This window comes from Atheta coriaria, unplaced genomic scaffold (assembly GCF_025399875.1).
Source record: "Atheta coriaria isolate IRGN ID8LTWV9N9 unplaced genomic scaffold, Caltech_Dcor_3.1 hic_scaffold_6_pilon, whole genome shotgun sequence".
In the NCBI taxonomy this organism is placed as follows: Eukaryota; Metazoa; Arthropoda; class Insecta; order Coleoptera; family Staphylinidae; genus Dalotia; species Dalotia coriaria.
In genome coordinates, this window is record NW_027045448.1 from 13,730,459 (window position 1) to 13,757,371 (window position 26,913).

The 26,913-nt window shown below is 34.6% G+C and overlaps 1 protein-coding gene and 1 long non-coding RNA gene across 5 annotated transcripts in view; one reads left to right on the plus strand and one right to left on the minus strand.

The window, feature by feature from the left end:
• The first annotated feature begins 1,142 nt into the window (after positions 1-1,142).
• The window catches only part of LOC135793513 (uncharacterized), an 80,627-nt gene continuing 54,856 nt past the window's right edge, over positions 1,143-26,913 (plus strand). Inside the window, exons 1-2 of the long non-coding RNA XR_010548643.1 lie at positions 1,143-1,309; positions 1,772-1,937. This is a non-coding gene — a long non-coding RNA (uncharacterized lncRNA). The remainder of the gene's footprint in view (positions 1,310-1,771; positions 1,938-26,913) is intronic.
• LOC135793505 (uncharacterized) overlaps positions 2,118-26,913 on the minus strand; it is a 115,885-nt gene continuing 91,089 nt past the window's right edge. For 3 of the 4 annotated variants that reach the window (XM_065304500.1, XM_065304502.1, XM_065304503.1), the window contains 17 exons: positions 24,709-25,387; positions 15,720-15,812; positions 12,402-12,519; positions 11,910-12,093; positions 11,405-11,649; positions 10,805-11,060; positions 6,196-6,327; positions 5,605-5,883; positions 4,926-5,536; positions 4,720-4,869; positions 4,326-4,665; positions 3,909-4,154; positions 3,676-3,822; positions 3,406-3,619; positions 3,225-3,341; positions 2,920-3,165; positions 2,118-2,849 (listed from right to left, as the gene is read on the minus strand). In XM_065304500.1, coding sequence (XP_065160572.1) covers positions 2,680-2,849; positions 2,920-3,165; positions 3,225-3,341; positions 3,406-3,619; positions 3,676-3,822; positions 3,909-4,154; positions 4,326-4,665; positions 4,720-4,869; positions 4,926-5,536; positions 5,605-5,883; positions 6,196-6,327; positions 10,805-11,060; positions 11,405-11,649; positions 11,910-12,093; positions 12,402-12,519; positions 15,720-15,812; positions 24,709-25,387 — 4,227 coding nt within the window. In that variant the 3' untranslated portion in view covers positions 2,118-2,679. The remainder of the gene's footprint in view (positions 2,850-2,919; positions 3,166-3,224; positions 3,342-3,405; positions 3,620-3,675; positions 3,823-3,908; positions 4,155-4,325; positions 4,666-4,719; positions 4,870-4,925; positions 5,537-5,604; positions 5,884-6,195; positions 6,328-10,804; positions 11,061-11,404; positions 11,650-11,909; positions 12,094-12,401; positions 12,520-15,719; positions 15,813-24,708; positions 25,388-26,913) is intronic. The other variant, XM_065304501.1, reaches the window with a different exon arrangement.

The window sequence follows — 26,913 nt, forward strand, 5'->3', positions numbered from 1 at the left end:
CCTTTGTCCGAGATATTGAAATGAAAATGACTTTGATTTATGTTATCTTTTTTTAGTAAAAAATGTGAGGCATGTGTGCTTTTCCGGTGTTTTAAGATGATCAAGGATTATTTCATCCAGACATCTTTATATATTAATGGTTTTTATATGGAAATCTACTTGAATGACACTCAAAGTAAATCAATAGTGAATGTAACTCATTTATTTATTTCATCATGTATATTGTGTCAATTGCTTAATGCTTAATGTTGTGATAACACTATTTGAACATCAATCAAGATTTCAAGTTTTTATCGATTTGTTTTGCTGTAATTAAGAATAAACATTTGAATATGTTGCATTAAAGTTGATTTCATCGATGTTTACATAATTATAACCTTGAAACAAGATTTTAATGTAATATAGGCAACTTATGTTACAACTTGGAAATTAGTGGTTAACTGGTTGCGTTCTTTAAGGGGTAACTTTGAATATAAATATTATAAAATGTTATTTAAGTGGTTTAATCCGTTTATTTAGTGATAAATTAAATTTATAACTGTAGGTTTCCTAAATTTTTGACGTTTTTAATACCTGTCATAAATAATTGTCCAAAACATAATAAAAATATCAAAACAAAAAAATGAAAACATATTGGGTTCTACAAGTGGTTCTACGTGTTTGGTTCTAGACAAGTTTTAAGTACTATCATTAATGATTATAATCAGTCAAAACGGAAACCACTTGAGAATAAATAATTCCAGATTATTTCGCCGCTTTCGCCATATCATTACTCGTGGCGGATTTGTAAATCACATCAGATTATTAATAGTATTAGTACATTGACACAAATATTTTCCTGAGGATATTTTTAGTCATAATTGTATGTAATCACTGTATAAATATTTATGATTGTTATTAATTTGTCTCTTTTTTAAATTAATATAACAAGAACCCCTGTGACATAGGCAACCCAATATACATATTAGGTTATTCTTTGCAAAAGTTATAAAAGTATAAAGAAGAATGTAAAAATAAATCTTTATTTTAATTAATGCAATTAATCTATAAACAAAGTACGATTTGTATTAATAAATTTCCATTGAATTTATTATTTATCTTGTTAGAATTTGGCAAGTATCAACTGCGCAAGACAATCTGCACGAAGCGCGCATCCGGCGCGACGCGACCCTCAGCGCGCATTCCGCGTTGAGTTTCAGCACGCTGCGTGCGCCCGGTGCCGAATTAACAGAAAAAACACAGAAAAACTAAGAAAAACCTCCCAAAACATCTCCACAACAGTGAACATCAGTGCCCCCGACCGTCAGGAGTAAGTTAAACTACATATTATCTTTCTACTTTATGTAAAACACATAAAAATCTGTTTTTGTGCACACAACGGCTCGTCATTTGAAAAAGACGCGACGCCATGTTGAAACAGAATCATGAAATTTGCTGTGTGCCTACACACCGCGTTAGAAATGAGTTTTCATATTGAATATCTTGGTTTATTTAAATTATTAGACAAATTAATTGTACTTGTAGTATACTATAAACTAGTTTGTGTTTGCATTTGTGTGTGAATTCGCGATTGCACAGTCCATCGCTGCGCTTGAACTTGTCAATATCACAAAGAGGCGTCTTATCAGTTGGCTTCGCATCAAGATTTCATGTTTACGTCGCGCAGACCATCGTAAAAGTATCGCGGCACAATGACTCAGCATATTTTTGTGTATTCACACCTTACTTCGGCTTGTTTACATCTAAAATGTTTTGTTTTGTATTTTTACAGATAAAAACATTGGTAGTGTAGTGCAGTGTTGTGCGTGTCGCTTTCAAAGTAATAACGTACACATAGTATAGTTCTGTGAAAAGTAAAAATCAGTAAAGACAATTCTACAACAAGATGGCGTGCCGAAACCACTTCAAACCCCCTCACATCATTGAAAATATACAAGGTAGGTCTGGTGATGCTCCCTACCGGAGGGTAGCCATGAATACAATACTATATCAGTATTATATCCATGATTATGTCCTTGGTTTTGAGCTAGTCCAATCCATCACACCAACCGGTATGTGAAACACTTAAATTTCCATCACTAACAAACATAGGCAACCAACATAACACTCACGCAGTGTTAGGTATTCTAAATTATATTTCTTGACTATAAAAATCATACATCTTCTTAGCTCTTACAGAATCGATTCAATTGAATGTAATTTAATTAAGTCTATTACATTAGGTATATAATAGTAGGTAATAATGATTGGAATATAAAACATTCGTCTCCTGTTTACGTCTCCTGCAAATTCTTCGCACATCTCACATCCACAGATGATATTAATTACGGCCTGGTATAACAGAATATTAAAGCTCTAAGTACAAAATATATAAACTCTTAAATCCTCTATCATGCATAGAGTGGTGTATAAATAGTAATCTTTTCATAAAAAGTCAATTGATTTGTGCACAAGTTGAGTTAGTACGTGATTATTCCGTCGTTGCGTTACGTTGTTTTCTTGCGATTAAATAGTTGCGTTTGGTTCCTGCGTCGATCTTTAGTTAGTACGTAAAATAAATTCGAATACATACGGAGAATAAATTAACGTTTACAATAATAATATATACACATGCACTTATCGGCTACTCGCTGTTAGAATCATCAATTAGGTTAGGTTAGGTTATGTCTGGGCGTAGAATTAAATATTAACAGGTAGATCATCTGGCACATAATGAATGGGCGTTATCTCGTCGATTTTCGCCGGTGGGGCATCCGAGGATTGCTTCTCGGGTGGCCAATGCGTGTGTTGTGTCGTACTGTCGGAACATTCGTCGTGACTCAGCGAAATGTCCGAAATAATTCCACTTTCTGCATGAAAACGCACAAAAATAGCAATTTTTCTTCTTTTTTTTAACATTTTTGAGACTTTTTCACTTACCAACTGAACATTGACTGTTCAAAGTCCCGGAGCGATTGTAAACCTTTGGGTTATCACCACAATTAGTAGCATCATAACCTAAATTGATCAAATTTGTCGGTGCGGTTGTTGTATGTCCACTGCCTCCGGAACTTGTGCTTCCAGAGGATACACTGGACATAGATATCACCGAATGTGGACGTCTTACGCTTCGGCATGTGTCAGTCGATGAGGGGCCAACGATAGAGTTTCGAAATCTCGGTGCAGCTTTGATATAAAACATATATTAAAAATATAACCTAAAATTTTAAGTGAAAAATACTTACTTCGTGATAATTGATCGAAACTAATCGATCTATCGCTGATTTGATCTTTGCTCGGTCGAATATCAAGGCAGGGTTTGTTTCCGATGCCCATTGAAGACATTTCTTGCATTCGCACCTCTAAAATGGATTTTTTAAAGATATTTTTAGGTTATGAGTATATTTTGAGGTTATATTTGCATACCTCTGTTACGTATAGCTTGTTTCCACAACAATTGTGACAATTCCTCAGTCCATGCCTTTTTAATATCTTCAGTCATCGATTGTAGGGTGAAAGTGTCGTTTGGCTTCCGTTTTCTGAACCAAATCTCAAACTTAGTGGGGCTATCGCCTATTTTCGCCGTGAGTCCTATATCGGTCATCTTGATACTGTTTTTGTAAATGTATAAATCGAGGTTCTGAAATTTTTAACGCAAAAATTAGAAAAAATTGATTTTTGTGAATATTTTCATACCTTTCTATCTGGAAACCTTCTGGCTTTACTAAACAGTATCAATTCCTCGAATAAGAACACTTGTCGTAGGGATTTCTTGCCATTGCGACCCTCCCAGACCAGGAATTCGTTCTGTCGCACCAGGCGGCCTTGTTCTTTCAAATTAACCTAAAAATAAAAATGGTTTAATTGAGGTTATGTTGTTGAAGTTGTTGAAGTTATGAGTGAAAGTGAATGTTTGTTTGCGTTCGTACATCACAATCGCGAATGGAATCCATGGCGAGCAGGTCGTTCCCATGGCGCAGCTGGAAGCGCACCATCAGTTCCGCCTGCTTCAAATCATCGCGTTCGCTCTGCGCGCGCTCGGAGGCGCCCGCTTCGAGTTCCGGGCACGCCTTCATCATCTGCTGCAGCAGCAGGGCGTACTTGCCCATCCTCTGCACGGGTTTCAGTAAATAACTCGCCAGGTCCATTTTATCGCCGAGTTGAATCTGTTTACTCTACAAAAATATCAAAAAACATTCAAAATTGTGTTTTAAGTATCAAGTACGCTAAATGACACTTTAACCACCCCGTGACTAAAGTATTTTATTCCATCCGTGATTAAAATACAACTTTTCGTGTATAAAAACCGTGAAAAAAGATAAAAAATTAATTTTTAATTCACTTACTTTAAAAAATGCACTCCCATATTCTGACATAAGGGAATCCGACTTAGGCTTATTCTTGTTATACAACGCATACAAGTAAAACCTCTTATCGTACTTCAAAAAGATCTGTCCAACTTGCAACGGATGATTTTCACATTGTTCCAATTCACGCAGAAAGTGCTGGCTATGGAATTCATAAATTTTCTCGACATTACCAAACACAACATTGCGCTGACCACGCAGTGCCTGTGGGATGTCTTCACGCAACAACTCCGGAATGTAGTTCTCGATAACATAGTCCAATGAATTCACATAATCGCGCTCTGTTTGTATCATCTCTCTCATGATGTACAACAAAGTCCTGAAAAACATTCAAAAATAAACAAAAATTGGTTAAAAAATATTGAGGTTATACTTTTGTGTCTTCGGATCAGTATTCTCTGCAAAGCCATCCGTAGGAAGGTCTAAAATCGACGAATGGCAGTAGAGATGGCTATTGGACGGTACCGGTTTGACAGTTCGACGTTCCTCAGTGAAATGATCATCGATATCATCACTGCTACTACTGTAACACAACCAAAATCAAACATAACCTAAAATTTTCATATTTTAAATTCATACCTTTTCGGACATCCATCACTGCCCTCTTCAATAATAGAATCCTGCTGGTTTTCTGTATGATCTTGGTTCGACTCCGTGCTAGACGAATTCGTGCTGCATAGCGCGCAGCTTTCCCTGTAAAACTGACAGGAACACGACCTCTCCAGCTTTTTCTTATATCCACTATCATCCCCAACGGAATTATCCGCTGTGGATACACCACTATCGCATCGTCCACATCTATCCGCCGATTTTCGATCGCTGTCGATGTGTTCCAGTAAATTCTCAACACTTTCCCGCACTTCTTTGATTCCATCCAGAGTAACACTACTCTTACGCTCCAAGGTGTCTTTCTGTTGAGTTCCAGTGGTGTTACAGCCACAATTCTGTAGGGTTTGCATGTATCTCTTGCGTAGCTTATAAGAAACACTGTTTTCCGCGTCGGTTTCACAACAGTTGCATGAAACGCCCGCTGCGTGATGGTTACACTTGTAAATGAACGCGTATGAGCTCACAGAACGTCTACGAAGTGTCGAGGAGGCTTTAACTGGTGTGCTAGTCGCCTGTGCGGATTCTTCACTTGTTAATATTGATTGATCATCGGATGCGGTCGATGCAGCTGGTTTTACAACCTGAAATTTTTAGGTTAGGTTTTGTTTTGACATCATTTTTGACAGTTTTGGAGGTTAGAAGAGAATACCTTGCATATTTGTATGAGTTTATCGTTGCCGGACTTGAATGCAAGGCGTTTGAAGTCTTCTTGTTCCTTGGAGTCGTCTTCGAGGATATCCTGACAGGAGTCGAGGAGTTGAAAGCATCTGGAGCCCTCCTCGAGGCGTTCGCGCAGCTCCTCCAGCCGCTCGCCGAACGCTTTCACCTCGGTCTTGAGCTGGTTGGTCTGCTCCTTGAGGTTCTTGCCTTTTACTTCCTTGATGCCGTTCGACTCCTCGATGAGGTCGGTCGTCTTGTCAATCTGCCGCTGTGGATGTATAAATTTCAGCCTTTCAACGTGTTTTGCCGCGCGCGATTCGAAAATGTTAATAATATAATAGCGCCGTTGCTCGTTTTACTTCCGTTTTACTAGTAGACTCGTGCGATCGAGGCAGTAACTGAGTTACGAATTACACGAGTACGTTGATGTTGATGTTTTGCTGGTCGGGCGGTGATAACATGATATACGGAAACAAATAATGCCCGCCGACGATATTTCCGACACATTAATAAATCAAATAACATTTCGAACTGCAAATACAGAATAATTTGTGTGTGGTGTAGAAGTGTTTGCTCTTACCATTGCGTCGAACTGGAAATTCTCGAAGTTCTTCTCTAATTCTTTGATGGCTGTTACACCGTCAGCGGTTTTTAATGCGGAGAATTGTGATTGGATTATTTCTTGGCCCGTGGTACGAATCCATGAGAGTAACTGTTGATAAAACAGGAATTGTAATAGTTTTATTGATTTAAAACGCGGAATATTGAAATATTGTAGGAAATATTAATAGAAAAGAAATATATGCGCGTGATAAGTATATTCGGGACTTAATCATCGATAACTCGGGAAATGTTGCAGTTAAAGCTGTGATTTTTGTTTCTAAGTGTAGATGTTAAGTCGGAGTAGAAGGTGACTTAAGTATAAATTCGCATATTGGTATTAATCGCTCACAATTTGATGAAAATACGAAAAATAAATAAAATTAGCGGACAAAAAGTTGTTCAAATTTAAGTCATGATAACTTAAGTACTAAAAATCATAGAATTTTTATTTAAATGTCATTAGAAAGACAATTTTATAGAGATTAATCTCTGTTAAGTACAATATTCTAAGACTTTTAGTTTTCACTTGAGCGCGTTTTTACCAAAATCTCAATTTTATCCTTTTTGATGAAAAATCCTCAATATCTCCAAAACTAACAGCGATAAATCAACAATTTTCTTCTATTTTATAAATCTCACTCTCATCTACACCTATAACCCCAAAAATATCCACATAACCTCACTAATCACCCAAAAATTCCAATAAAAACATAAAAACGCACCAATCGACATAAATTTAATGTGTCTATGACGTCTAACTATTAAATATTTATTCAATGATATTATTTATTGGCCGGTTTCATGTTGGACTTGACTCAGCGCACTTAGACTTACGTAACTCAACATAATATCCACTCGCAATGACTTTCGCAGTTGTTTTTATTCCTCTTCCTTGATTTGATTGCCCCTGATGATCGAGGCAACACATAATCGTCACTAATCACAACAATATTCGTGTTTTTGCCGGCGCACACTTTCGCCTTCATCGGTGCACTAAATATTCGCGGCTTGTTGATGTGCCACGATAAATCAACGTCAATAAAATGACGATTCAACACGCACAAATGAAATTATCACTCATTTCACGAACCAGCAACATTCAACATGCAAATTTCATCATAAAAATATCAAAAATAATACATAAAATTAATTTTTTTAAAGAAAATAACCAAAAATAACCTAAAAATGAATTTATTTCCAAATTTAATTTATCCACATGGTATTTTCTGCATGTTTATGTTGACGGGTATAATTACCAATGGAGATTATTTGAACAAAGTGTGGCTTTGGCAGAACGGTGGTTTTGAAATTTTTGGCGTAAACGATGCGTGCGTTGGCAGGCCGGACGTGACGGTGTGGCGTTTTGGCTGACGGTGGGCAGGTTGGGAAGGGTTCATGGGTATGGCAGGATATTGGTTAAGGTAAAGTTGTAGGTTCGCGGTTTGGTGGTTGTTCCAGGTAGTTGATGACAAATGATTGAGGTTGAGTTGGAAGTTTTGACAGATCCGACAAACATGGACTTACGGTTTGGTTTTCGTTATACTTGATGGTTTGGTTTTGGTTTGATTCTTATGGACATCGACGAACATTGGGCGGCTTGCATTGGAACGGACAGGACAGTTTGGGTTTACCAGGACAAATTCGGTTTTCATTTTCATGCAGGGAGTTTCATTCGTTCTGTCTGCATTTCAATTCTCTGTGCGGAGAGCCACGGCTGCGTTATAAGTAATATCTTCGTAGGGTATATATGGATCTCGACAATTAATCAAATCGATTAGCGGCGTGATTCTTTTGAGATTTTTGTTTATACAAAGTGTTTTTAAAGCAAAAATAAATAAATTTTTGAGTTTTTTTCTTAAAAAATAGAAAATAAATTTTTTATTGATTGATATTTAAATATTTAATATTTTAATTAGTGTAGAATTTGAAAAACATTGATACATTAAAATTTATAGCAATTTGCACACCCTGTAAGTTATATTTTTGCGATAAAAAGTAGTCTATGTTATTCCCCTAGGTCCAAAATATCTCCATACCAAAATTTATCAAAATTCGTTGAGTGGTTTTTGTGTTATAACGACACAAACATACAAAAACTACTAAATTTGCATTTATAGCATCAAAATATTAAAATTTTGAAGAAAAAAATATTGTGATGCACTTTGTATATTGTTTATTGTTATTTATAACATTCAGATATCGGTAGATCCGACACGTCGATTAGTAAGAGCGCCTCGAATCCGCTTCGTTTCGTTTCATTTCGTTTTTCGCAGAGCGCGCGCGCGCGCGGCCAGCAGGCAAATTTTCACTTTGACTCTTCGCCATCTCTGGCTCGCGGGCGGCCGTGGAAAAATTTATGCTAATTCATAATTCATATGTGCACGCGATTAAACCCGCCACATCGTGCAAAACGAAAAGCTAACCTCAAAAAAATACACGACATCTGCCTAATTGAGGCGAAATTCCTTTCTCTACAATCTCGAGAATGTCGCACGAATAAAAACCAAACAAATCAGAATGATTGTAAATAAATAGCGCGGGTTTGTAAACTGTCAACCTTCGCGTGGAATGCGCATAAATTAAATTCCACATGCGAACGAGGAATTTAAATCACAATTAAACTAAATTTAATAAACGTGGTGTGGTTAACCTCTAATAGATTCAAGTTTAGAGTTGAGAGTTAAAAGTATGTAACACAATATACGCATGTACATATATACATGTTTGCGTTTGTTTTCACTTTGTCTTCATTTGTTTCACAATAGTTTTCGCACGGAAACATTTCCGCATAGTTTTCTCGAATGTTCTCTTATGTTGTGTGTGTGTGTGTGTGTTGCGATTATTAGGCGTTATTTATGCGTCCAGCATCGCGGCGACTATTCGAAAAGTGCAAGATATGCAATTGCGTGCGTTTTACATGGAAAACACACACGACCACCCATCGAGACGTCAAACGCGTCCGCGAACGAGAACACGCCGCGCGCACAATCGAGATCCGTCAAGAAAACGCGCGAGTTGCACCCAGGCGCGCGTTTATGCGAGTCGACGTGCATACTAATGACGAATTAGTGATAGTTATCAATCAACTTCGAGTTAACCGTGGCGCGGAACACATCACATACAAACAGTTACAGAAATTCACTCGGAAATAACCTTTAAATCAAAGCAAACTGTAAAAATATAGAAAATAGTTTAAAAATTCACACATAGGTGGCGTTACTATACGAAATTCATGTTAATGTGAAAGAAATCTGCCAAATATATACGAAAATTAGAAATTTAGTCAAGTATAACCTGAAAATCAATGCAAACTGTAAAAATAGAAAAATACATCGATAATTCGCACATAGGTGGCGCTACTATACAAAATATTGGTTAATTTTAAAGACACCTTCCAAATAAATACGAAAATCAGAAATTTAGACAAGTATAACTTTAAAATCAATGCAAATGGTACAAAATGCTAATATATCAATAAAATTCACATATAGGTGGCGTTACTACACAAAATTAAACTTAATTTTGAATAAATTTATGAAATAAATACGAAAAACACAAAAAAACGCGAGTATAACCTTAAAATCAAAACAAACTGTCAAAATAACTTATAAATTCACACCTAGATGGCGTTACTAGACAAAATCATGGTTAATTTTGCAGAAATCTATGAAATAATTACGAAAAACGATTTAAAACATGCTGTATAAATAGAACCTAAGTGAAAATCGTTGTTTTAGTCGCTTTTCAAGGCGTGAATTGAGTGCAGACTTCGTCAGCGGCATTTATAAACACAAATTAAACTGATACTTAACGCCTAATGAATGACACATGTCGAGAACAGAATCTCCACAGATTTAACCTCAAAATTTCTTCGTTTGCATTTTGTTTTATTTTTTATTGCAACCGGTGTCGCGTGCTGAACGTGATTTGTGATTTCTTCCTTCATTCCAATGCAGATAAAGATAAGCCTTATTGCGAGGAGAGCGAAGAGGAACAATTTGTTTGATATGTATCTGGAATGTGTTACAGGAACTCGCAAGACGTTCAAGACATTCAGACTAATTGTGTCTACGACGCTCACACTGACTGCATTTGTAATTCGATGTGTAATCACACGTGAAATACACAGCGTCAGACAAAACAACGCAAAAATAAATCGATTAGGTTAAATTAAGGTTAAAACATAACCTCAACATATAAAATTAATGAAAAAAATATAAATATATCTAATATATATTTAATGATGGAATTTATATGATTATTACACCTTGAAATGATAATCTTCGTAATTTGAGGTTAATTTTTCTATTTTATCACTTGGTGTAACTTAGTTAATTGTACAACGAGTTTTTTTCATTGCGTTTTTTTTGTGTCGTTGATTTTTTTGCGCGCGTCGGCATACTTGGTATCTGTGACATGTTAGAACTGGACGCATGACACGCGTGCGTACATAATGTCACGCAAGATATTAAGCCAATATGGCTGCGCTGTACTAATTTGTCATTTGTAATCGAAGCCAGCGATCACAACATAAACACAAAAGTCAATGTCAACGGATTAGTAATAAGTAATGTGACTTGACTTACCTCTTCAGCTTCCTCTTGTAAGACGCGTAGTCTTCCTAGGTCCTTTAGGCGCTCCTTACGTTCATCTGAAAGTTGTTCTAAGCGTTCTGCGACGCGTAGGACCGCAGAGTATGAGTTTTTCGCATCGGAAGTTGCGCGTTGGACATCGCGACTTCCGGACAGCCATTGCGCACGCTCTTCTAGGTTAGCAAGCGTTGTTTTGCCTTCTTCACGGATTTTGGTTAAGGCGTCAATTTGGACTGCTTTAGAAATTTGCCTTTAAAAAAATTCATTTTGTTAGTTTATGGTAGAATTTTAAAAATACCGGTATTTTGATTAAAAAATACCTAAATACCGATTTTGAACTCAAAAGTTAAAATTTTTATTTTAAATACACGTAAATAAAAATTAAAATGTAATTTTATAAATACCGGTTTTCATTCAAAAAAATACCGGTATACCGAAATACCCGTATTGAACTCAACATTTATAAGTTTTTTTATTTTAAACTTGTAAATGGAAATTAAAATGTAAATTTATAAATACCGGTTTTGACTTAAAAAAATACCGGTATACCGAAATACCGGTATTGAACTCAAAATTATTTATTTTATTACTTACCGACACTGATGATTCAAAAACCTCCGTGTAATCTGATAAGGCACTTCCTCTTGTCGAAGTTGTGCTAGTGCTGCAAGTAGCGCACGTCCCGCTGAACGACATCTAGCGGCGAATGGCTCCGACTGCCTGAAAAACTCCACCCATTCTAATTGGTCGTGGTGCGTCGAAGTGCCACCGCATTCAGCTGGCGATTGCTCGCGTTCGATGTAATGCGATAGTGTCGCTTCATCCGATACAACCACAGCCTAAGAATACAAACAAAACAAAAACATGAAATATTTAACCTTAAAACGCGATAAATCCTAGTTTATTACTAGTGTGAATATAATAAAAGAGTTGGCGGAGGAGATGATATTATAAACGTCAATTATTTATTATGAATGTAGACGATATCTGTATCGGTACGGGTGTTAAACCTGAATGGAAGTAGGAGAAGTTGAGAATCGCAGAAAAGTTGCAATTACGCTCGGGAGCGAAATATAAAATTGGTATAAAATCGTCTTACCTGAATGCGACTCGTTAGCGTCTTGTGCTGCGGATTGATGCCCCGCTGCCAGACGATCATACGCGCGATGCGGATCCCATTCGCGATCAGAATCGCCGACCGGTCCAGCATCTCCAGCACTTTGTTATCCTGATCGGTTTTGGTGATCAGGAGCAGTGTGAAGCCTTTACTGCTCATATCAACACTGGAAATCATTTTTAATTTGAAGATTTAAGCTTTACTTAAGAAAAAATAAGTTTTTCGTAATGCGCATGCGCAGAATGCTTAATTATATATTTTATTGTATTTTTTACTTCAAAAAATAAGTATTGCGCATGCGTATATTGCTTAATTTCATCTTTTTTTTAAATTAAGCACTGCGCATGCGTCAATTGCTTTCTTTTGATTTTTCTTAAAAAATTAAACACTGCGCATGCGTTAAGTGCTTAAAATGATATTTTCTTAAAGAATAACTTTTACGCATGCGTAAAATACTTAAAACAATTTTTTTACCTTGGTATCGAAGCGTAGTACAAAAGCAACTTGGCGATTTCGTATTTATTGAGTCCTGCACGTAGAATACACTCGGCGTAACAAAGGATAATCCGTCTGCCTTCTAAGTCAACAGTTCCTGAAACAATAAATTAATTTTTATTCTCTAATTTCATATTTTTTGTTGAGAGATGTGTGCAGAGAATAGTATAGTGTATTTAAAGCGTAATCGCATTTGGTAACGCGCCGATTGAACCCCGAGATGAACTCGCAGGTGTGGGTGCACCGGGAGTCCGCGATGAAAATCTATGTTAATCAGCGGCGGGCGCGCAGGCACGCGTGCAAACGGCAACAGGTCATGTCGTGCCGTGAGAAACGGAAAATTCGAAGCATTCGAAGCGAATTCGAACGCACCGCATATGCAGAAATGATTGCGTTTTATGGTTAATCTAATTAATTAATTGGATTAATAAATGGCGAATGATAATCTATGGGTAATTAATTAATGCGTTTGGAGGTTAGGGTTTTATTTGGAGGATTTAATTGAGTATTTTGTGGGAAAATGAAGTTTAGAGATGAAAAATTAGAGCAAAAAGTTGGAATATTTTTGGTTTTTTGTTGATAATTTTAATTAGATACATTTTTAATTATTGTTCTTCAAGATATTTGAATAAGCTTTAAATTCTCTTTTGATTGGTGTATAGATTATTAATTTATCTTTTTTAGTTTTTGAATTATTGATGTTTAAATTTTAAATTTTTTGAGATGAAAAATTAGAGTAAAATAGTTGGAATATTTTGGTTTTAGGTTAATAATTTTAATTGGATACATTTTTAATTATTGTTCATCATGATATTTGAATCTGCTTTAAATTCTCCTTTGATTGGTGTATAGATTATTAATTTATCTTTCTTAGTTTTTGAATTATTGATGTTTAAACTTGAAATTTAAAAATTTTTAATTTTTGCAAAAAAATTCGTTAATAATTGATAAAAAATACTATTTATTCTCAAAAAATCTAAATTAAAATATTATTATAAACCTTATCAATTACTGCATCTTTTGACATATAATTTACTCAATTTTATCAATTACTTCCCAAGATATTCAAGTTTTTACCAAAAAATCAATTTAAAAATTTACAAATAATTTCTTCACTTGACATTTATCACTTGACTTTGACTTTTTATCTCTTTAAGGTGTGACTTTCCGACATTGTGGTGTGTCTTCGGCCCCGCAAAGAGACACACTTAAATCCTTGCTCGCCAACCGCAAAAAGCGCGCCACACGACATACCAAATACAAATCGCGAAAAGCAAACGCTCAACTCAAAGCGCAATCGGCGCGCACTCATCTGTCAACACAGTTATCACTTTCCAACCATTAATCAACGCGCCTTTTGAATTATTTAGCCAACCAACCAGGAAGTGCACAACCACCGCACTCGCCAATACACAAACGCTTTAACACAAGCACTTTAACTCTTTTCGCACTGTCAATGCCAGCAGAAACAGACACAGCGATAAAATAACCGCCGATAATGATAATATTGTATTGCTACAACCGTCGCTTTAATATTTACACTTTATGTGTTGTGTGCATAATGAAGATATACACCAACCAACCAACCAACATTCCTGCATGTTTATGATTTACAAACACAGATGGCGCTACTTTCAATATTTCCCAATAAAAAATATTTTGAGGTTAGAAAATTAATGAGGCATGCGACGCACATTAGTCTCACATAAATACAAAAAGAATCTCAGTGAGTTTATGGATTTGCGGTTGCGCATGCGCGCATGATATCAGTGGGTCATTGTGTGGCCGGGGCGCGGGCGCCATTAGCGCGTGACCCGCGCGACCTCTGCCGTTTCCGCATGCCGGCCATCTTGCGGTGCGTGCATGCGCCCAGCACTGGGTCAAATGCAATCTTCGAGATCTTCAATAAATAAGCTTCATATCGGGTAACAAGCAGCGTATCAAATGTTTAGCGCAACTGGGCAACTGGGACTCCTCGATGGAGGTTACGATTAACGATTACGAATTGATGATCATACGTCTTCGCAAGGCCAGTAATCATCTATCATGCAATCACGTCCGGACGTGCAGATGTCAGACGTCGGGAAATTCGTGTCATTTGAAGTTACAGATGTCGTCTCATAGATGGCGTTAGTATAACGTTGAAACAAAATGTTTTAACGATGTATTATTTGCGATTTGAGCGTGATGCATGAAAATATTTAAGTGGAAGTTGTTTTCGTTTAGTTGTGCAGTATTAAATTAACATTTCTAACTGTTAATGTGTAACGCCCTCTGTCGGCTGTGTGCGTGAATATTATAAATTATGCACGCGGAATTATACGGAAGTCGAACGCGCGCATGTTGTGTGTGTTATGTCAAAGGCAACAAGATTTTCATCGTGATTACTGATTGAATTTCATGCGCCGCGCATGCGCTGTAAATTTAATCGAATCACGTTTATGTGTTTATAATTATTTCGCGCGGAGATTTGCGAGGAGATTAGGTATGAAATTTGAATTTTATGCGCACGACGATGCACTAATTAAACACAGAGTTTTTTTGTGCGCGGTGTGTGTTTGTTTGTGTGTTATCAGTTTTGATTTGTTGTGTTGTTTGGCGCAGAATTCGCTTTTCCCTCATCTGCATAAGCAGCGCACTCCACCCAAAGGCCACTCGATCAAGATCTGAGCGCGCGTGCAGCGCACATTAAACGAAATTTGAAAATTTCGAAAAATTGCTGCGCTAACATAACGAGCTCGAAGCTTCGAGCGAGGAAAGAAAACAACAAAAGGCCGACGTAACTCGTGGACTTAAACGGTACTTTCTAAATTCGATTTTAATCAATTTGACCAATGGACAATTTAATGCCGACGAGAATTTGTTGTTTAGATTAAATATTTTTCATGTTTTTCTGTTCAGGATGAAAAACCGGTTTTTCCGGTGATTTTTGATAGAAAATTTTGAAATTTTGAAAAAATTTGATCGAAAAAAGTTGGAAAAATACCGGTATTAAAACCGGTATACCGGTATTTTCATTATTAAATACCGGTATTTTTCAATATCAGTATTTTTTGACAGATTCAAGATTTTTAAATTTTTTCGTTTCATTATTTGTAAAATTTGAAAAATATAGTAAAATACCTGTATAAAAACCGGTATACCGGTATTTTTATTTTGCAATACCGGTATTTTTCAAAATCAATTTTTTTCAATATTTATTTAAGATTTATTAAATGTTTTACGAGTCATAATTTGGAAAAATTTGAAAAAAAAAACCGAAATACCGGTATTAAACACAAAAATTTTGATATTTACCTGGTAGATTAATACCGGACATTAAAAGTTTCTCAGGCAGGTCGGTGATACGTGTTGGACGGAAGATTTCTTGCGATTTTTTCATGGAAATTCCTGCAACACAAAAAAATTATTATTTTAAGGTTATGTAAAGTTATGTAAACGACAACGTTGAGTGCATTCGATGCATTCAAGTGTAAAATTTCAAAATTTCACTCCAACTAAACAAACAACCGAAAAATTATGGTCATGAATGACTCTTCGAAAAATACTCGTATTTAATCGAGTCGCACTTGAAATCGAAGTGTATTGTACGATTATGCAATGGGATAATAATTTTTCACCGCTTGCGCGCTCCCAAAGTGTGACCTTAACCGTCCTGCGTGGTATTCGAGTGTCGATGGCTTTTTTTGGACAGATTAATGGTTATTATCCGCTGAGAGGATATTTTACAATAATATCAAGTGTATTTGGTTGCATAACTTACACTTCTATAGCGATAGCGATGAAACTAAAAGTAGTGAATTAAATAGTTTATTGCAGGCGGATAAATGAGCACACATGTGGGATTGTGCGCACATTTGCATTGGTAGCATTGGTAGCCGAATCGAAAAGTATCGTAAAGTTATCAGCCGCGCAGAGAGCAGCACAGAGAGGCACAGATTTTATGAGCGCAACGAACCTTCGCGCCGCGCTCGTATAAATCATCGACAGCATCGATATACAATTGAAACGCACGCCTCGATGCGCGTGTGGTGTGGTGGTGTGTTGGTGCATTTTTACGCACGCGCGTCGCGCGCTCGCATATTATGCGTTTTATGATTTCATTTCGCGCCAGCCGTAAACGATGCGATGCATACGCTATATAGGCGCGTTCCGAGAAGCGATAAACGCGCCACGATTCCGAATCTTTTCGCTACGGCTTCTTTTTAATGAGAATGCAGGTGTTTTTATTACTTACAGAAGTAAGGTTACGAGCGGGAATGTTGGGTTGCATATCTTGGATTTTTACATCAAGAAAATGAATGGGAGGGTTTTAAACATAGAAAATTTAAATTTAATTGAGTGTTTAGTAAGAATTGAGAATTTTAAGCGTAACTTCAATTTTTAGAGAAATTTTCGTTCAAAATTCTTTAAAATTGCTTTCCAGGTTAATTGCAATAATGTGACTTAACTTAAGTAACATGACTTAACTGAAAAACATTACTTAAGTAACTTATAAGTAAGAAAATATTAATATCAACAAGAAAGTTGAGCAAATTATGCCTAAAATTTTATTAAAAATTACTTTTTAAGCTTAAGTAACATAACTTAGCTTAAGTATCATAACTTAAATAATTGTAGGTTAAAGAAATTTTAATTTTCGACTGAAAATTCTTAAAATTTTCCTAAAATTTCTTCAAAAATCTTTCAAAACTCATCATAACCTAATTTAAGTAATGTTACTTAACTTAAGTAACATGACTTAACTGAAAAAATACATAAAACTAACAAAATAAACAAGTATGTTGTGTTGCATATATTAAATATTCAAAATTTAAGGTTATATAATCCTAAAAAATAATAAAAAAATAACTCGTAGGTTTAAAACATAGAAGAAAGTTAAAACTCAACGCCCAACATTTATGACATTGGGCATTGTTATTGTCTGCCGTGTCTGTTCCTGCATCCTACGCCTGGCAATAAAAAGCGCTTACAATTAGTTTTAAACATAGAAAATTGTAAATTTAATTGAGTATTTAGTAAGAATTGAAAATTTTAAGCTTAATTTCAATTTTTAGGGAAATTTTCGTTCAAAATTCTTCAAAATTGCTTTCTAAGTTAATTGCAATAATGTGACTTAACTTAAGTAACATGACTTAACTGAAAAACATTACTTAAGTAACCTATAAGTAAGAAAATATTAATTTCAACACAAAAGTTAAGCAAATGACGCCAAAAATCAATAAAATTTTATTAGGAATCACTTTTTAAGCTTAAGTAACACAACTTAGTTTAAGTAGCATAACTTAAATCAAGAAATTTTAATTTTTGACAGAAAATTCTTTTAATTTTCCTAAAATTTCATCCAAAATCTTTTAAAATTCATCATAACCTAATTTAAGTAATGTTACTTAACTTAAGTAACATGACTTAACTGAAAAAATACATAAAACTAACAAAATAAACAAGTATGTTGTGTTGCATATATTAAATATTCAAAATTTAAGGTTATATAATCCTAAAAAACTTAATAAAAAATTAACTCGTAGGTTTAAAACATAGAAGAAAGTTAAAACTCAACGCCCAACATTTATGACATTGGGCATTGTTATTGTCTGCCGTGTCTGTTCCTGCATCCTACGCCTGGCAATAAAAAAGCGCTTACAATTAGCGATTCAATTAAAGCCGTGTAAAAGTGAATTATTATTAATCGTTCGCGCATTGTCCTCGCCGGCCCGAAATGGTCTCCATTTGCATTTCCTGGATAAACAAAACCGTATGTTACCACAAAACAAAAATACTTCAAATTTTAATTGAAAGTTATCGTTTCTACAAACATGAACAATGTCCAATTAACGAAAATTATGACATTAAGATTTTATTGATATCAATATATTCTGTGGTGAAGAACAAAGAAATTCTAAAACGCGTAAAAGGCAACAACAACAACAACAAAATAATGTTTAAATGCGCACCGCATTAGGAAATTATTGCGCGTCCGACGACGGAACAATTTTATCAATTATTCCAAAACGTATTTATTACATAGAGGCAAGCGGTGGAAACCTATACGAAAATCATAAATAAATATGAAAATGCGCATTGTGTTTCCAATCGCGCGTTGCCATATTTGCGGTTCCGTTTTGTAATTTCCCTATTCCACCATTGGAATCTTCGGTGTTATCAAATTGAGCAATCTATTTGTCCGCGAGCGCGCGCATGCTGCTCATCTTTACGGCTTTAACGCTCAAGTCGCAGTTAGAGTTCGAGTTTAAGTTTATTCGCCAAACAAAGCAAACAAAGTAACGATTTTCTAACAAAAATGCTTTTATTTCGAATTTTTACATGAAAAAATTTGAAAAAAACCGGTATACCGGTATTTTTTATTTATAAATACTGATATTTTTTAATACAAAATTTTTAAATTTAAAAAACCGGTGAAAACTGGTACAAAAACCGGTATAGCGATATGAAAACCGGTATACCGGTATTTTTAGTTTCAAAAATTGATATTTTTCTATAAAAATTAAAAAAAAATGGTTTGAAAAAAAAAACCCGATGAAATACCGGCATAAAAACCGGTATACCGGTATTTTTATTTTCAAATACCGGTATTTTTCAGCAATATATTGTTTCTGATATATACCGGTATTCCTATTAAGTTTATTCAAAAAATAAAGAAAATATATGCTTGAAAAACGTGCTGCCATCTATGGACGACTAGTTGCAAGTTAAGGTTATGTAATTTTATCCTCTATAGAAAAATCTGTAGATGATTTATCGGATTGGAGGTTAACCGCAACTGCGAGTCCTGCGACATTATATAATTTACGATGCATTGATATTTATCAACACTTCTGGAGAGTGAACGCGTTTTACATTCGCCACAATCGCGACATAAATCATCGCATAATTCATGATTGGCGTGAAGAAAATAATTTTACATTTTATACATTTTATATATTTTATCATATAATATATTTCTGTATGTGGTGAGTGTGTAAAGTGTAACAAAGTAAAGGAGGAACTCATGAGTTTATCTCGTGAGATAAAATTCGCCATGCAGATCGCGCGTGATGGACAAGTAAAGTCTCCTCGGAGCGCCGCGCAAAGCCGCAGAGAAGAGTTTTGCATTTATTTAAATCACTGTTTAGCCGTAGCCTTTGCCTTCGTCTTCGAATGCGGTGTGTAGGTCTTTATCTTTGCGCGCAAAAATGCGCAGACTTCTCGTTAAAACCGACACCGATTTAGCACTAAAGGGAACAATTTTCTTGTCAGCTGGGTTGCCAGCACACAATATAATTAGACCATTAGATGCAGGCGATGGTGGATATTCTATTCAATGTAGAGAAAATGTTTACAGTGGAATAACGTAAATAATATGTGCAGAGCTAGAAAACTACGATTTTTGCGTTTAAAAAGTGAAAAAAATTGTTTTTGAGGTTATGATTCGTAAATTTAATAAATTTAACCTAAAAATTAGATTTTAACATCGAAAAACAAAAAAAAACAAATATTGGGGATTTACGTGGTCTGGCATCTGTTTAATCTTTTGTTGCGCTGGTTATAAACTCAATTACTCTTGTAAAAATGCCGGTAAATATTTCCTGAAGTCTAAATATGAATTCCGCGTCGCTCAGTTGTATTCACTTATGTTATGTTTAAATGATTTTCTAGTAACGCAACGTGCACCCCAACAAATTAGCTGAAAAATCGTGCTTAAGTTATAGAAATTTGCATTGCAATTTGTAGGGATGTTGGGATCATAATTACAACAATATTTCAAATGTTACCATCGATGTCATGTCTTTAAAAAAATATTCTAGCTCATAATTGCTAGAAATTAAAATACCTAATTTTCGTCGTTACACAGAGAAACTGTAACGCTATGACCAGAAAATTAATAAAAACCAACCAAATTGTACAAATTTCATTATTATACGGAGTTTTTCGTAAAATTCAGTAATTTTTCTTTGATTTTCTTCGAAATTTTCTAAGTTTTTAACGAAAAATTACAAAAAATTAAACTTTCCATATTTAAATAGCGCAAAAAATGAATTTTCGCTTATGCAACTTTAATAACGTAATAAATCACTTGCATTCATTTTAATATCTCACAACAAATAGAAAATGGCGGAGGTGTCACATGAAATCTATTAAATCCACTATTAATCTCTCTCTATCTCCGCTCTAAACTTCATCGAAGTGGTAACAATGCCCCAAATACATTCATCTACATCTAAAATGCAGCGAAACCCGCGTTGTGTACAACAAGTTGCATACACCGATTGCACAGAATGCTCCGAAAATAAAAAAAAAATTCCACGCCAGAAAATTAATCATTCGGTGCGTACAACTATACCAAAGTCTAATCTGTGATAGAATTTATCGCCCGATTTGTAGCGTGTGGCATAAATAAATAATAAATTACTTAGATGTAATAAGCAATCGTGTGTAGAATGGTGGAATACCCACGCGTGTGTTTGGCAACCCAAGAGTTACCGGTTTGCCGACACCCGATTGCGATGTAGTAAGATAAATAGACACAGTGCGCGCACGCAAATTAAAAACGATATCAATTTCATTGATTAAACTGCAACCGCGCGTATGAGTGCGCCGCGACCGTTAGATCGGAATGTATTCTGCCCACGATGGAATCAAATGTAATGCACTAAGTACTTTTGGAATTTTAGTTCAACCTGTGATGAAATTGCATTCGATTGAGAATTTAAACACTCGCCTCGTAAAATTAAGCGTTGCGTAATCGGACTTTTACATAATACGAAATTTTTTGGATTTTCTTTTTAATTACTTGTCATGGAATTAAAATTGGACGTTTATGAAAGTAAAAGGCTTCCTACACTAAAGTTACAGGTAGATTTATAGTAAAATTTTAGATTTTTTTGTGAAATTTCTTTAAATTTTTGTAAAATTTTGTGTAAAATTGCTCTGAAACTTAATTTAAGTAACGTTACTTAACTTAAGTAATATGACTTATCTTAAGAAACATTAGACGAAACTTTTAAAATTTTTGATAGAAATTTTAATTTTTAGCAAAAATTCTTTTAATTTGCGTAAAATTCCATCAAAAAGCTTTAAATTTTCATTTTAACTCAATTTAAGTAATGTCACTTAACTTAAATAACATTACTAAATTTAAGCAACATTACTTAAGTAACTATAAATAAGAAAATATTAACTTTCATGCGAAATTTAAGAAAATACGTAAAAAATCTTTAAAATTTTATTAAAAATCAATTTTTAGGCTTAAGTAACTTAACCTCCAAGACTTAAGTTATTCAAAGTAAAACCAATTTTTAGTTATAGCAAAAATTCTATGATTTTTCTCTTAAGAATTTCTAAAATTCGTCATTAAATCACTTTTCAAACTTAAGTAACATTACTTAACTTAAGTAACATAACTTAAGTAACTCTATAAAACAAATATTTCATTATTGACATCTATCTAATTATTTATCTACTATACCTCCTATTAACCAAACAAATCATAAAACTTAAGTCATCTTAGCTTAAGTCATTACATCATTTTTATTTCTCCTGCGTATATATCTACATAACTGCATAAATCAATATCCTAATCGAAGCTTATTGTTAATGTTCTGTTTCCGCTGTTGATCGTATCGCATTTCCACGCATCGCAGAGCTGTCAATTAGCTCATTACTCCAGCCTCTCCGCGCTGACTCTACACGCGCGCGCATTAATATCAATCTCCGACATGATCGTTAACAATTAAACGGTAGGTCGGAGCGAATTTTATTAATTATCTATCAGCCGCCAACGAGCGAATGCGTAGATCATATTTCCTATGCAGCGTAAGGCATGCAGGCATGCGCATTGCGCAAAACACACACACACACATCGATAAAGTAATTCCCACGTCGCAAATTTAATTTTTAGACTTTTAAAAAACCGGTATTACCAAAAACCGGTATTTTTATTCAAATACCGGTATAAATACCGGTGTACCGAAAACTGAAATACCGGTATTTCATTCAAAATTTATCACAAATAATATCGAATTAAAAATATTGATTTAAAAAAATAAAAATACCGGTATTCTTTTCACTCCAACAAAAAATAGTACCGATAGATGGCGCTAGGACCATCGTTTGTGATTAAAATAGCCGTCGTAAATAATATGTATTTGGAGTGTTTTATTGAAAATGTTTTCGTTTTGTCGGCAGGTTGTTTTGCAGGACCTTAGCGAGTCGTTTAGCGGCAGTTAAGAGTTAATCTCGATTCCATATTTGTACGCATGTCGTACATCGTCCGAGAGATAGCTGGATGCGCCGCGCATTAAATTAAACGCTCGAATCGTCGGCGGTTTGCAAACGGATCCTAGCGAGGAATTTCTATCTATTCGTTAAGTCGGGCTATAAATCTAGCGATTTTTTGTGCGTTGCGGTGTTCGTGTATTTGTGTGTAAGATGAGATTACTACATGGGCTTATTAATAGTTTACATGTTTCTATAAATTTATCTTTGAAATTCAAAAAGTGATGAAATTTGGTGAAAAAACATCATATTTTCTTGTTTTGAGGTTGGAAATTAGAATATTTACAAGAAAAAGTAGGAAATTTTCTATTTTTATCATTTTAACAACAACATTTATGAAAAATTGACTTTTGAGTCAAAAAATGAGTTTTTTTTGCTTGAATTTTCAAAATATTATAAATTTTTTAAATTCACAATTTTTATTTTAAGTTATTTTTTAATTTTTCGTAAAATTTCATCTAAAATCATTAAAATTTCATTGTAACATATTTTAAGTAACTTTACTTAAGTTAAGTAAGATGACTTATCTTAAGTAACATTACTTAAATAACTAAAAGTATAAGAATATTAATTTCTGGACCAAATTCAACGAATTTCGTTAAAAAAATTAAATTTTCACTCATTTATTCCTTAAAAATCACTAATAAATTAATCTAACCTAAAAATTACCTTCAAAATTCTACTTTGTACTCTACTTTAACTTTAAGCATATAATTCAGTGTGGTCTCCATCTCCCCCTTGCACTTTATACCCATTTAATTTTTTCATCCACATGCATAGATCTTAATCGCGCTCAACGCGCGCGTAGGCCGTGTCTCCATGGGCGAATATTGCATAACCGCTGACCATCTGAGCGCATATCCAACTTTAAGTCCAACTTAAGTAAGATCTACACTAGCGGCTCAGTATGCGCATAATTTTTACATTGTAAATCGATCAAACCCGCGGCGTACTGTACACATCTGCATCGGTTTTTGATTTTGATTTTTCTTCTGCAGGCAGCTTCCTCTGCCATTCACTATCGCGCTATAAATATTTATGAATCGATTAATAATAATAATCGTAATCATCGCCGCGCATTGCATGATGCATCTAGCGCCGCATAATCGTAATTATAATACGTAACGAGTATAAGATGGCTATAACCGTTTTGTGATCGAAATAAAAGTGAGGTTATAATTTATAATTTTATTATGAATGCGTATGGGCTACCCACACAGGCAATATAGCATTTAATCACGTCGTTATCAAGTAAATACTTTAATTTTTATTTGGGAGGTAATTAAATTTAATTTGTGCTTAATTAAAATTAGAAAAATGTGATGAATTTTTAACGAAATTGAATGTTTGTGTTTGTTTTCTAGTTTTTTTCTTCTTGAATTTTCAAAATTTTACCACTAAAATGTTTTTATATTAGTTGTATTTCAATTTAAGTAACTTTACTTAACTTAAGTAACATGACTTAACTTAAGCCACATTACTTAAGTCACTATAAATAAGAAAATATTAATTTTTAGACGAAATTTACGAGAATTTTAGCAAAAAATTTAATTTTCGACCCAAAAATCTTTTAATTTTCATAAAATTTCGTTTAATTTTGTTGTTTTACTCCACTACAAATTTAAGTATATTTTCAGTCTCCATCTCAGCTCGTTATCAACTAAATAATTATTTTTACCTCCGAACTAATAAAATTTATCGTGTGAAATTCCCCTAGAGCCGTAATTAAACCTTGCAAAAAGTTAACAATCTCTAAATCGTGGAAACACGCCACTTGGCGTTAATTATGGCTATGTATAACGAGATATATTCATAAATGTAAATATATAAAGTTCAATGAGTTCATTGGCAATGAAACCAACCTAGAAGAATGCTACTTACTTAACTTAACATGTAGGCTATTAACTTAAACACATTCGCCTGAAAATTTACGACTAACAACACGGAATAAATAAACAACATACTCATATAATAAACTATCCACATATTAAAATATTAAAACACAACTTACCAGATTTAATAGATTCCTTATCATCGTCTTCATCGCTATCAATATGCGGAATCGAGTTGACAAATTCAAACATCGACCCGGAAGTATTCTTCTGATTCTGATTGAGATTAACATTCACATCGTGTTTAACCACATTATTATTACCATTAGCGCTCTTTAAATTGTTCATATTATTAACCGTAACCTCAAATTTCATCTCCTTATCTCTCTGGTTATCGTTATCATTACTTTCGCTGCATTGACACGAACACGCCGAGCAATCATTGGTTTCCTCCTCGTTGCGGTCCAGCGGAACATGCCGGTGACATTGCGGACACGGAAAGAGTAAATCATCAAGCGGCACTCTTTCAATCGCACGCTCCACAGAGATTAATAGATTCTGTAGAAGGTCTGGTAATTCAAAGTCAATCGCGTCAAAGTCCAACGCATTGGCGATTGTCGTACACATTTTCACTTGAGAGTTTTCCACACTCGCCAGGACTTTTGAATGCGTCTGGTCTAGATGCTTGTATTCAAGCAGCAGGTGTACAGCGCCCTCTGTGGGTTGTAGACACGCGTAGCATTCGAGATGGCGGAGTTGTAATTCGCGCGGTGCGCCGAGATGGATGATTATTCCGGTCTCGCCCAGGCACAGGGGCCACCCTCGTGGGGAGAGATTATCATTTTGTGAGTTTTCATCCTGAAATAGAAAATAATTTAAGTTTTATGTTGGTTTTGATGTATATTGGGTATTTGATGTTAATTTGGTTGCATAACACTTAATAATTCGTAATTTCATAATTCCCATGCCGTAAATGGTATGATTTGATGATTTGATCATGATTTCCGGTCCTGACTGTAATCCCAGCCACTAAGTGGCTTAAATTGAAGCGGATTGATAAAGCAAAGCGGGCCGGAGCGGCTTCTGCGTTCGAAATGAAACGAAACGCAACGCAACGCGGCGTACGAAGATTGATGAATGTTCGATTGCTTCACGAGTCAATAACACCGTGTTAAACAGCGTGCCGACTAATAACACAGCTTTGTCTCGCAGAGTCTTCGACAAGGTTTTGAGTTTGAGGTTACATTTATATTCTCCGGGAATATTTTATTCTATTAAATGTCGCCTACGCGAAAATGTTTTATGCATCAGATAATAGCTTTACTAATAGAAGTAGCAAGGCGCGAACAACGTGTATTTTGGGTTGCATATTTAAAATATTGAATCTTTTCCTAAAATTAGGAGAAAAGTGATGAAATGGTCGTTAAACATAAACTAATTCATTTAAAGTAACTTTACTTAAGTTAAGTAACATGACTTAACTGAAGAAACATTACTTAAGTAGCTCTAAGTCTGAAAACTTAAATTTTTGGCAGAATTTTTTTTATTTCTCGTAAAATACTATCTAAAATCTTTTAAAATGTATTGTACAGCCATTGTAGTAACTTTACTTAACTTAAGTAATATGACTTAACTTAAACAACATTACTTAAGTAACTATAATTAAAAATATATTAAAATTTTAGCATTTTTTCTGAAAATATCAAAAAACAAATAGTTTTGCAATGCAAAACAATCAAAAAAATAAAAATCAATACATTTTTATGTAAAATAACCTCAAAAAAAATTAAAACACATTTTTCAACGGTATTTATCTACATTTTGCAGTCTCACACGTCCTTATCGTAAATTTATACAGTTTTCAAGCGTTTTTATGCAGTATTATGCATTATTATGCATTTTATCCCTATTGATAAAAAAAAACTGCACACTATGAGAAAATATGCCATTGTATAAAACCTCCAACAATGCGAAACTTCTTCCTCGCTTGTTCCGAACGTTTATTACTTCATATAACCTCACTTTATCGCTACATTCACGTTCAAACACCACAGAAAAACACTGTGAATCTTGTGAACGTAGACGGATGAACATGGGAATTCCCCTCATTATATACCAACTTCCGTTACGATGTAATTTTGTAATTCCTTCCGATTCACAAGGATTTACTCTACAAGTACTCTACAACAAGGTCTCGCAAGGTTGTTCATCACGAATAATTTTTTTCCTCTTTCCGTGGGTGTTTGCACACAATTACAATTTGTCATATTTTTATGTTTTCACATTATTTATCACAAGAGTACAATGACAGTAGATTCAGATCTTGAGAAAAAAGACACTTTAACAACAATTAATATAAATGAATCTAGAATACTCCATTAATC